At 33.0% G+C, this 13,262-nt stretch overlaps 1 protein-coding gene across 1 annotated transcript in view; it reads right to left on the bottom strand.

Moving 5' to 3' along the window:
• Positions 1-13,262, bottom strand: part of ly75 (lymphocyte antigen 75) — an 80,504-nt gene that overhangs the window by 40,934 nt on the left and 26,308 nt on the right. Inside the window, exons 10-12 of the mRNA XM_061974602.1 lie at positions 9,435-9,523; positions 9,211-9,374; positions 6,009-6,208 (exon numbers count right to left, since the gene is read on the bottom strand). Coding sequence (XP_061830586.1) covers positions 6,009-6,208; positions 9,211-9,374; positions 9,435-9,523 — 453 coding nt within the window. The remainder of the gene's footprint in view (positions 1-6,008; positions 6,209-9,210; positions 9,375-9,434; positions 9,524-13,262) is intronic.

The raw sequence follows: 13,262 nt of genomic DNA, 5'->3' as shown, positions 1-13,262 counted from the left end.
AAAAAAAAAAAGTTGGTACTATTATTTCTAAATACAAAAAAAAATCCCACGTTAATTAAAATGCAAAGTAAAGCCTATTTAATAGAAATATTATTTGTTACAACATTACGCCCCCTCCTCCCCCCGCACGGTGCGCCCCCTCCCTTCCCGTATCATGACTCTTTTTGGACGTCACCACATCAAAAAATCAACACAAGATGTCAAAACGGCCAAAACTGTCAGGTGCCCAGGGAAGAAAAAAGAGAAAAGAAGAGGAGGAGAAACGAGAAAAGACAGAGGTAGCAGGTAGGTAACGTTAGCCTACATGAAATTATTTGTCTGTTACAGAATGTGATAGTAACGTGGCTTTTTAGCATTAAGCTAATGTTACATGATTCGGCAATTGCTAATCAATAAATAGCTAGTTCTGTTTTAACGTCGGGTTAATATTGTGGAGGAGGCTAAATTGTTATGGAAAATAATAATGTAACGTTAGGTAATTACAGTACTCCCACCTTACATTCCTCAGGGACATTTGTATTAGATCTTTTAAGCAGGTGTTTTTTGTTTACGTTGTCATTGCCTTCTGGTTAGCTAATGTTTGCCCTGCAGGTAATAGTCACTTTTCCACCCCTTTATATATTAGGTACAGTTGTAAGTAAAAAAAAATGGTCAAAGACAAAGCTATTCGGGTTCTTGTGAGTATATACACTTCACTGCCGATGTGGGGGGGCGCCACCTAAAATCTTGCCTAGGGCGCCAGATTGGTTAGGGCCGGGCCTGATCATAACACATCATTATTTACTAGTGCAAAATAAGGGTGGACAAACAAGTAGTCCGAATCGTAATTCTTAATCATCCTATTCATTCTAAATTGATTCATTATTTTGCAAAAATTGAAATAAATAAATAAATAATATGCATACTTATATATGCATATATACACACACACACATTAGACATATACATACATATACAGTACACACATACATATATACACAAATATATACATACATATATACCAGTGACGTGCAGGTGAGTGCTTGTGAATTTTCACATTTGCCGTTCAAATACTGAGAAGAGACGGTGCGGTGAACAGTAGCCAGTTGAGGCACGTCACTCAGTGCCTCAACATGGATTGCGCAATGACTCAGCTAACTGCTGGCCTGCTGTGCAGTGAGACTGTATTGCTATATGAACTATATTATACATTTCCATAGTTTAGTTAGCTGAGGTATATAATGTACAGTGTATTTTGTCAACAACTGTATGTGTGTAACGTGTTTCTTGTGCTGAGCGATCATAAAACGGCTGCAAAAGACGCACTGGCTGAGGCTCGCCTCCTGCACCCCCGCCGTAGAATTGTTATATCAACTAAAGCCCACACTTAAACTTTCCACGTGCAAGATTGAATCTATTTTTAAAAATTATTTCATAAGAAGCCAAAAAGTGCAAAAACAATAATGTTGGTGTTGGAGGAGTTGTGAATGACTGCAGGGACACAACATTAGATACACCTGCAGACTGCAGGTGTACCTAATTCACAACTCCTCCAACACGAACATTATTGTTTTTGCACTTTTTGGCTTCTTATTAAATAACGTTTGTAACCTATTTTCATGGGTTTTCCTCTTTGTGATGTTAAGTTCCTGTTATGCGCTGTTATACAGTATATGCCTTGAGCTCTTATTTTGAAGGCGCTAAGAGCGGAAGTGATGTCACGTTGCGGAGGTTTTTGAAAGAAGGTCAATAAAGTGGTCCTGGTGTAAACTGGAGCCTCCGTGTTTGTTATTTTGTAGTTTCATACAGTATAGGCGACATTTATAAACCCTCGGTTACACTTTTTTAAATAGATTCAATCTTGCACGTGGAAAGATGAAGTGTGGGCTTTAGTTGCGGCGCATGGACTTAATTTCTAAGTAAAGGTAAGACCATAATAACGTTTTTTTATTAAATGTGCTTTTTTGTGTGCTACAGTTTGTATGTGTAAAGTTAAAGTTAAGTTAAAGTAGCAATGATTGTCACACACACACTAGGTGTAATGAAATGTGTCCTCTGCATTTGACCCATCCCCTTGTTCAACCCCTGGGAGGTGAGGGGAGCAGTGGGCAGCAGCAGCAGCGCCGCGCCGCGCCTGGGAATCATTTTTGGTAATTTAACCCCCAATTCCAAGCCTTGATGCTGAGTGCCAAGCAGGGAAGAATGCTGGTATGAGCTTTTAAACATAACCCGTTAACTGCTGCCAATCAAATGGTGAATAAGATACTCTTTAGGGTTCATATGTTTGTAAATGTGACTGTGATGAAGTCAGTGCCTCACCAGCCATCAACCTCACCGCACCTCACTGATATATACACATACATATATATTGTACATACATATATATACACATGTATACAAACACACACACACGTATTTTTTTAAATGTATTAAGTATTTATTCTTTTAAGAATCAATTTTTAAAATATGTTTTAAGGCCATCTCCATGAAACCAGAAGAATATTTTTTAACCTGTAAACTGTTTTGAAAAAGTTTCATCTTAATGATTATATTGCAGCGGTTGATTTAAGGACATCATTCAACACACCTGTTACTTGACTTTGTCATCATTATTCACTGTATTGTGCGATTGTGCACATGACAACGTTGTTCTGGTTTAGCATTCATATATGCAGTTAAGAGCCAGTAATTAAGTGGCCGTCAGGAGATTCTCCCAAAGGTGGGGGTTTGTTGTGCCCGCCATTTTTGAGTGTGTGTGATGTTGGCGTTCATTGTAGTTTTGGAGGAATAAACGACGCACACGTTTTTGTGTGTCAAACGATACTTCAAGTTGTTTTGCTTTCACGCTACAAGCGCAACAATACCAAATAACACATCGCTCGCCAGAATCGGTTTGAATCGATAATCCACTCTGAATTGAATCGTCACCCCAGGAATTGTTATCGGATCGAATTGTTAGGTGCCCAAATATTCACCACCTTAGTCGAAATAACACAAATATAACCCAAATGTGAATATACAAATGTCAACAAAACAAGTTACAACGTCAATAACTTCCAGATATTCATGAAAAATAAAGTTAGTTCTGCTGGGGAGGGACAAATGTGCCTGAGGGAGGAGTAGAGAGAGAGAGAGAGACAGAGAGAGAGACAGAGGCAGAGAGAGAGATAGAGGGTGAAAAAGAGCGAGAGAGAGAGAGAGAGAGAGAAAAAGAGAGAGAGAGAGAAAGAGAAATAGAGAGAGAGAAAGAGAGAAAGAGAGAGAGAGAGAAAGAGAAATAGAGATAAAGAGAAAGAGAAAAAGAGATAAAGAGAAAGAGAGAGAGAGAGATAAAGAGAAAGAGAGATAAAGAGAAAGAGAGAAAGAGAAAGAGGGAGAGAAAGAGAGATAAAGAGAAAGAGAAAGAAATAGAGAGAGAGTGAGAGAAAGATATAGAGAGAGAGGGAGAGAAAGAGAAAGAGAAAGAGAGAGAAAGAAAGAGAGAGAGAGAGAAAGAGAGAGAGAAAGAGAAAGAAAGATAGAGAGAAAGAGAAAGAAAGATAGAGAGAGTGAGAAACAGAAAGAGAAAGAGAGAGAAAGAGAGAGCGAGAGAAAGAAAGAGAAAGAGAGAGAAAGACAGAGAGAGAAAGAGAGATAGCAAGAGAGAGAAAGAGAGATAGCAAGAGAGAGAGAAAAAGAGAGAAAGAGAGAGAGAGAGGAGAGAGGGAGAGAGAGAGAGAGAGAGAGAGAGAGAGAGAGAGAGAGAGAGAGAGAGAGAGAGAGAGAGAGAGAGAAAAGAGACTGCACTCACATGAAGTCTGAGACAAAGCAAGTCATTTTGTGAAAGTACAGATGAGAAAGTGCATCTAAAGTATCCATCTTATCACACTGGTATCCATCTTATCACACTAGTATCCATCTTATCACACTAGTATCCATCTTATCACACTGGTATCCATCTTATCACACTGGTATCCATCTTATCACACTAGTATCCATCTTATCACACTAGTATCCATCTTATCACACTGGTATCCATCTTATCACACTGGTATCCATCTTATCACACTAGTATCCATCTTATCACACTGGTATCCATCTTATCACACTGGTATCCATCTTATCACACTGGTATCCATCTTATCACACTGGTATCCATCTTATCACACTGGTATCCATCTTATCACACTGGTATCCATCTTATCACACTGGTATCCATCTTATCACGCTGGTATCCATCTTATCACACTGGTATCCATCTTATCACACTGGTATCCATCTTATCACACTGGTATCCATCTTATCACACTGGTATCTATCTTATCACACTGGTATCCATCTTATCACGCTGGTATCTATCTTATCACACTGGTATCAATCCCATCACGTTGGTATCCATCTTATCACACTGGTGTCCATCTTATCACGTTGGCATCCATCCTATCACACTGGTATCCATCTTATCACACTGGTATCCATCTTATCACACTGGTATCCATCTTATCACACTGGTATCCATCTTATCACACTAGTATCCATCTTATCACGTTGGCATCCATCTTATCACACTGGTATCCATCTTATCACACTGGTATCCATCCTATCACACTGGTATCCATCTTATCACACTGGTATCCATCTTATCACACTGGTATCCATCTTATCACACTGGTATCCATCTTATCACACTGGTATCCATCTTATCACGTTGGCATCCATCTTATCACACTGGTATCCATCTTATCACACTGGTATCCATCCTATCACACTGGTATCCATCTTATCACACTGGTATCCATCTTATCACACTGGTATCCATCTTATCACACTGGTATCCATCCTATCACACTGGTATCCATCTTATCACACTGGTATCCATCTTATCACACTGGTATCCATCTTATCACACTGGTATCCATCTTATCACACTGGTATCCATCTTATCACACTGGTATCCATCTTATCACACTGGTATCCATCTTATCACACTGGTATCCATCTTATCACACTGGTATCCATCCTATCACACTGGTATCCATCTTATCACACTGGTATCCATCTTATCACACTGGTATCCATCTTATCACACTGGTATCCATCTTATCACACTGGTATCCATCTTATCACACTGATATCTTATCACACTGGTATCCATCTTATCACACTGATATCTTATCACACTGGTATCCATCTTATCACACTGGTATCCATCTTATCACACTGGTATCCATCTTATCACACTGATATCTTATCACACTGGTATCCATCTTATCACACTGGTATCCATCTTATCACACTGGTATCCATCTTATCACACTGGTATCCATCTTATCACACTGATATCTTATCACACTGGTATCCATCTTATCACACTGGTATCCATCTTATCACACTGGTATCCATCCTATCACACTGGTATCCATCTTATCACACTGGTATCCATCTTATCACACTGGTATCCATCTTATCACACTGGTATCCATCTTATCACACTGGTATCCATCTTATCACACTGATATCTTATCACACTGGTATCCATCTTATCACACTGATATCTTATCACACTGGTATCCATCTTATCACACTGGTATCCATCTTATCACACTGGTATCCATCTTATCACACTGATATCTTATCACACTGGTATCCATCTTATCACACTGGTATCCATCTTATCACACTGGTATCCATCTTATCACACTGGTATCCATCTTATCACACTGATATCTTATCACACTGGTATCCATCTTATCACACTGGTATCCATCTTATCACACTGGTATCCATCCTATCACACTGGTATCCATCTTATCACACTGGTATCCATCTTATCACACTGGTATCCATCTTATCACACTGGTATCCATCTTATCACACTGGTATCCATCTTATCACACTGATATCTTATCACACTGGTATCCATCTTATCACACTGGTATCCATCTTATCACACTGGTATCCATCTTATCACACTGGTATCCATCCCATACCAATATCCACCTATGTATTGATACTGTGGACACGCCCATCCCTGCTGGAAGCCCTCTCACCTTGAAGCAGTATCTTCCATCAGGGATGGACGCCCAGCCGTCCGGGCATGTGGAGTTGAGGTCTGGCTCGGGTTGTGGGGGCAGAACCGGACTGAGGTCTGTCCTACAGATGGTGCCGGCCTTGAAAAGGGTGCAGTTCTTCACCTCCCACTTGCCCAGGGAGTTAGCACTGGAGATTACAGCACAGCCTCCATCTTGCTCTGAAGCAAAGAAGACCACACAGTATCATCTTTTAACGGTCATGACATTGCTGGGGAGCATGTACGGCAGCGCACACACACAGAGTACTTACAAGCAGACACAGTGTGTAGACAGAAAAGGGAGAATGGACGCATTTTGGTGTCAAAAGTAAAGATAAAGGTGAAGTTATAACACTGAAACACCCTCAGGAAGAGCTGCTTTAAGACATGGCTAACATCCATCCACAGTGTTTTAGCTACTTCCAAATCATTAATCCTCGTCTCCATGGCAACAAATAAAGTACATTTCTTACAAGTATCCTTATCACTGCAGGACGAGGAATAGCTAAACATGCTTCACTACACACCGTAGGAGGATACAATAGCTCACCACCATCACAATGTAAACAAACACTACACCTGACATCCACTGTAATGATACCAAGTACAAGTCAATACTACTATGATTACATCGATATTTTTATCACAAAATCTCTTTTTTATTTTATTTTATTCACATTATGTTGATAAAGTCAGTAAATATGTCCCTGGACACATGAGGACTTTGAATATGACCAATGTATGATCCTGTAACTACTTGGTATCGGATCGACACCTAATTGTGTGGTATAATCCAAAACTAATGTCAAGTATCAAAGAAGAGAAGAATAAGTGATTATTACATTTTAACAGAAGTGTAGATAGAACATGTTCAAACAGAAAATAAGCAGATATTAACAGTAAATGAACAAGTAGATTAATAATCCATTTTTACAGTTTGTCCCTCATAATGTGTACAAAATAATAGGTGTATAAATGACACAATATGTTACTGCAGACTAATTAGGAGTCTTTGTTTGTTTACTTACTACTAAAAGACAAGTTGTCTAGTATGTTCACTATTTTATTTAAGGACTAAATGACAATAATAAACATATGTTTCATGTACACTAACATGTTTTGTTCAAATAAAGACTATATTGACATTTATGAGGTGCCCTTTATTTAGAAAAGTACCATTTTGGTGTCAGGACAACCCTAGTCCTCACTGGAGAATAAACCAAATTAAAATATATGTGAAAACAAAATATAAATATTACATTACGGCCCCAAAAGGGAATAAGCGGTAGAAAATGGATGGGATGGATGGACATTAACAAGTTAATACAAACATAAGATTGAGAGAATAGTAGTAGTAATATTAATAATTAAGATAGAAAACAACACAATAAAATAATAAAAAACATAAGAGTTTAAGATAATCAGTACAAAGCCTGATAAAAAATGTGTGTCTTTAGCTTATTTTGAAAAAATGTAGTCCTGAGTCTCTCTGGCAGGCTCTTCCACAGGTGGGGGCCATGTTGGCTAAATGATGCGTATTTATAAAATGTATTTATCTATTTATTCTTTTAAGAATCAATATTTAAAAATATTTTTTCAGGCCATCTCCATGAAACCAGAAGAAGATTGTTTAACCTGTAAACTGTTTTGAAAAAGTTTTGTCTTTATTATAACAAATAACACGTCGCCAGAATCGGTTTGAATCGATTCTGAATTGAATCGTCACGCCAGGAATTGTTATCGGATCGAATTGTTAGGTCCTCAAATATTTGAAATAACAAAAATATAACCCAAATGTGAATATACAAATGTCAACAAAACAAGTTACAACGTAAATAACTTCCAGATATTCATGAAAAATAAAGTTAGTTCTGCTGGGGAGGGACAAATGTGCCTGAGTGAGGAGTAGAGAGAGAGAGAGAGAGAGAGAGAGAGAGAGAGAGAGAGAGAGAGAGAGAGAGAGTGAAAAAGAGAGACAGAGAAAGAGAGAGAGAGAAAGAAAAAGAAAGAGAAAGAGAACTACAGAAAGAGAGACAGAGAAAGAGAGAGAGAAAGAGATAGAGAGAGGAGAAAGACAGAGAGAGGGAGAGAAAGAGAGAGAGAGAGAAAGAGAAATAAATACAGAGAGAGAGAAAGAGAAAGAGAGAGAGAGAAAGAGAGAGAGATAGAAAGAGAGAGAGAAAGAAAGATAAAGAGAGAAAGAGAAAAAAGAGAGAGAGAATGAGAGAGAAATAGAGAAAGAGAAAAAGAGAGAGAGAGAGAGAAAGAGAGAGAGAGAGAGAGAGAGGAGAGAGAGAAAGACAGAGAGAGAGGGAGAGAAAGAGAGAGAAATACAGAGAGAGAGAGAAAGACAAAGAGAGAGAGAGAGAGAAAGAGAGCGAAAGAGAAAAAGAGAGAAAAAGAGAGAGAAAAAGAAAGAGAGAGAAAGAGAGAGACCTCAGCATCCTCCAGGGTTGATACAGCTCAGATAGATAAGAAGACATTTAACAACTAATAATAGAAATATAGTAGCCATGTGTGGATCAAATCCATCCTTGGTGTCCAGTACCACAGTACAACTAATAATAGAAATATAGTAGCCATGTGTGGATCAAATCCATCCTTGGTGTACAGTACCACAGTACAACTAATAATAGAAATATAGTAGCAATGTGTGGATCAAATCCATCCTTGGTGTACAGTACCACAGTACAACTAATAATAGAAATATAGTAGCCATGTGTGGATCAAATCCATCCTTGGTGTCCAGTACCACAGTACAACTAATAATAGAAATATAGTAGCCATGTGTGGATCAAATCCATCCTTGGTGTCCAGTACCACAGTACAACTAATAATAGAAATATAGTAGCAATGTGTGGATCAAATCCATCCTTGGTGTCCAGTACCACAGTACAACTAATAATAGAAATATAGTAGCCATGTGTGGATCAAATCCATCCTTGGTGTACAGTACCACAGTACAACTAATAATAGAAATATAGTAGCCATGTGTGGATCAAATCCATCCTTGGTGTCCAGTACCACAGTACAACTAATAATAGAAATATAGTAGCCATGTGTGGATCAAATCCATCCTTGGTGTCCAGTACCACAGTACAACTAATAATAGAAATATAGTAGCCATGTGTGGATCAAATCCATCCTTGGTGTCCAGTTTGACAGGTAGCAGGAGTGTTCACCTGGTTCCAAGGGTCCCCAGTTGGTGTAGGTCACTGCAGTCTGGGCAGTATCCTGCCAGCGGTACTCTCCCGTGTTGTCGGCATCCTGCAGGCCAATCCAGAAGTACTGAGAGCTGTTGCCTATCAAGTCTGCCAGCAGACGGCTGATGAAGGCCTGCTCAAACCTGAAGACAAGGAGCAAATATGAGGCTGACAGCTGAGCAGGCGGGTCAAGTCCTGCCTACCTGTTGGTGATGGTGACCTGGCAGCGCTCTTTGAACGCCACCCGGGTGTTGTTGAGTCGGTAACAAGAGTTGCCGTGTCTCCTCCAGCCCTGCACACGCAGCAACAAACGTGACAGACAGCAAACGCAAGGCCACCCAAATTTTGTTGTGTGGATAAAACAACAAGAGGGGAGTTAAATGTGTGAGTACTGTAAGTTACTGTACATTCACAACACTTGATTTATTACAAATATCAAAGTTGCTGGAGCTCACTTCACTCAGCAACATTATAAATATGGAGGAATGAAATGAATAAATCTTTAAATAATGACTAAAATGTGTCATTCATTCATTAAATATGTATTTAAATACATAAATATGTTAATAAATGTCATTTATTAATTAAAGTTGTATTGAAGTGTATGAATGTTATTAAATGTGTCATTTATTAATTAAAATTGGAATTAAATACATACATGTTATTAAATGTGTCATTTATTATTGAAAGTTGTGTTTAAATACATAAATATGTTATTGAATGTGTCATGTATTAATTATAATTGGAATTAAAAACATAAATATGTTATTAAATGTGTCATTAATTAATTAAAAGTTGTATTTAAATACATAAATATGTTATTAAATGTGTCATTAATTATCAAAAGTTGTATTTAAATACATAAATATGTTATTAAATGTGTCATTCATTAATTAAAGTGGTATTTAATTATATAAATATGTTACCAAATGTCATTTATTAATTACAGTTGTATTTAAGTGTATGAATGTTATTAAATGTGTCATTTATTAAAATTGGAATTAAATACATACATGTTATTAAATGTGTCATTTATTAATTAAAGTTGTGTTTAAAATCATAATATGTTACTAAATATGTCATGTATTAATTATAATTGGAATTAAATGCAAAAATATGTTATTAAATGTGTCATTCATTAATTAAAAATGTATTTAAATACATAAATATGTTATTAAATGTGTCATTTATTAATTAAAGTTGTGTTTAAATACATAATATGTTACTAAATATGTCATGTATTAATTATAAATGGAGTTAAATACAAAAATATGCTATTAAATGTGTCATTCATTAATTAAAAAATGTATTTAAATACATAAATATGTTATTAAATGTGTCATTTATTAATTACAATTTGAATTAAATACATAAATATGTTATTACATGTGTCATTTATTAATTACAATTGGAATTAAATACATAAATGTTATTAAATGTGTCATTCATTAAATCAAGTTGTATTTAAATACATACATACGTTGTTAAATGTCATTTATTAGTTAAAAGTTGTATTGAAGTGTATGAATGTTATTAAATGTCATTTATTAATTAAAATTGGAATTAAATACATAAATGTTATTAAATGTGTCATATATTAATTAAAATAGGAATTAAAAACATAAATGTTATTAAATGGGTCATTTATTAATTAAAGTTGTGTTTAAATACATGAATGTGTTATTAAATGTGTCATGTATTAATTATAATTGGAATTAAATACATAAATGCTTTTAAATGTGTCATTCATTAATTAAAAGTTGTATTTAAATACATAAATATGTTATTAAATGTCATTCGTTGATTAAAGTAGTATTTAAATATATAAATATGTTATTAAATGTAATTTATTAATTAAAGTTGTATTTAAGTTTATGAATGTTATTAAATGTGTCATTTATTAATTAAAATTGGAATTAAATACATAAATGTTATTAAATGTGTCATTTATTAATTAAAGTTGTGTTTAAATACATAAATATGTTATTAAATGTGTCATGTATTAATTATAATTGGAATTAAAAACATAAATATGTTATTAAATGTGTCATTAATTAATTAAAAGTTGTATTTAAATACGAAAATATGTTATTAAATGTGTCATTCATTAATTAAAAAATGTATTTAAATACATAAATATGTTATTAAATGTGTCATTTATTAATTACAATTTGAATTAAATACATAAATATGTTATTACATGTGTCATTTATTAATTACAATTGGAATTAAATACATAAATGTTATTAAATGTGTCATTCATTAAATCAAGTTGTATTTAAATACATACATATGTTGTTAAATGTCATTTATTAGTTAAAAGTTGTATGGAAGTGTATGAATGTTATTAAATGTGTCATTTATTAATTAAAATTGGAATTAAATACATAAATGTTATTAAATGTGTCATATATTAATTAAAATTGGAATTAAATACATAAATGTTATTAAATGGGTCATTTATTAATTAAAGTTGGGTTTAAATACATGAATGTGTTATTAAATGTGTCATGTATTAATTATAATTGGAATTAAATACATAAATGTTATTAAATGTGTCATTCATTAATTAAAAGTTGTATTTAAATACATAAATATGTTATTAAATGTCATTCGTTAATTAAAGTAGTATTTAAATATATAAATATGTTATTAAATGTAATTTATTAATTAAAGTTGTATTTAAGTTTATGAATGTTATTAAATGTGTCATTTATTAATTAAAATTGGAATTAAATACATAAATGTTATTAAATGTGTCATTTATTAATTAAAGTTGTGTTTAAATACATACATGTTATTAAATGTGCCATTCATTAATTATAATTGGAATTAAATACACAAATATGTTATTAAATGTGTCATTCATTAATTAAAAAATGTATTTAAATACATAAATATGTTATTAAATGTGTAATTTATTAATTAAATTTGTGTTTAAATACATATGTTACTAAATATGTCATGTATTAATTATAATTGGAATTAAATACAAAAATATGCTATTGAATGTGTCATTCATTAATTAAAAAATTTATTTAAATACATAAATATGTTATTAAATGTGTCATTTATTAATTACAATTTGAATTAAATACATAAATATGTTATTACATGTGTCATTTATTAATTACAATTGGAATTAAATACATAGATATTTCATTAAATGTGTCATTTGTTCATTAAAATTGTAATACATAAATGTTATTAAATGTGTCATTTATCAATTTAGATTGGAATTGAATACATGTGTTATTAAATGTGTCATTCATTAATTAAAGTTGCAATTAAATATATAAATATGTTATTAAATGTGTCATTTATTAATTTAAATTGGAATTAAATACATAAATATGCTATTAAATTTGTCATTTATTTAAAATTGTTTTAAATTAAATACATACATATGTTATTAAATGTATAATTTGTTAAATAATATTGGAATTAAATACATAAATATTTAATCAAATGTGTCATTTATTTATTAAAATTGGAATTACAAAAATATGTTATTAAATGTGTGATTTATTAATTACAATTGGAATTATATACATACATATTTTGTTAAATGTGTCATTTAATAATTACAATTTGAATTAGATATGTAAATATGTTATTAAATGTGTTATTTATTAATTCAAATTGGAATTACAAAAATATGTTATAAAATGTGTAGTTTATTAATTACATTTGGAATTAAATACATAAATATATTAATACACTTTTCATTTGTTAATTAAAATTGGAATTAAATACATAAATATGTAATTAAATGTGTCATTTATTAATAAAAGTTGGAATTAAATACATGAATACGTTATTAAATGTGTTATTTATTCATTAAAATTGTAATACATAAATATGTTATTAAATGTGTCATTTATTCATTAAAATTATAGTACATACATGTTATTAAAGGTGTCATTTATCAATTTAGATTGTAATTAAATACATAAATGTGTTATTAAATTAGTCATTCGTTAATTAAAATTGTAATTAAATACATAAATATGTTATTGAAGGTGTCATTT

Source organism: Nerophis lumbriciformis, linkage group LG15 (assembly GCF_033978685.3).
Source record: "Nerophis lumbriciformis linkage group LG15, RoL_Nlum_v2.1, whole genome shotgun sequence".
Lineage (NCBI taxonomy): Eukaryota > Metazoa > Chordata > Actinopteri > Syngnathiformes > Syngnathidae > Nerophis > Nerophis lumbriciformis.
Note: the sequence above shows the minus strand (reverse complement) of the source record. Positions and strands in the feature narration are given on the sequence as shown.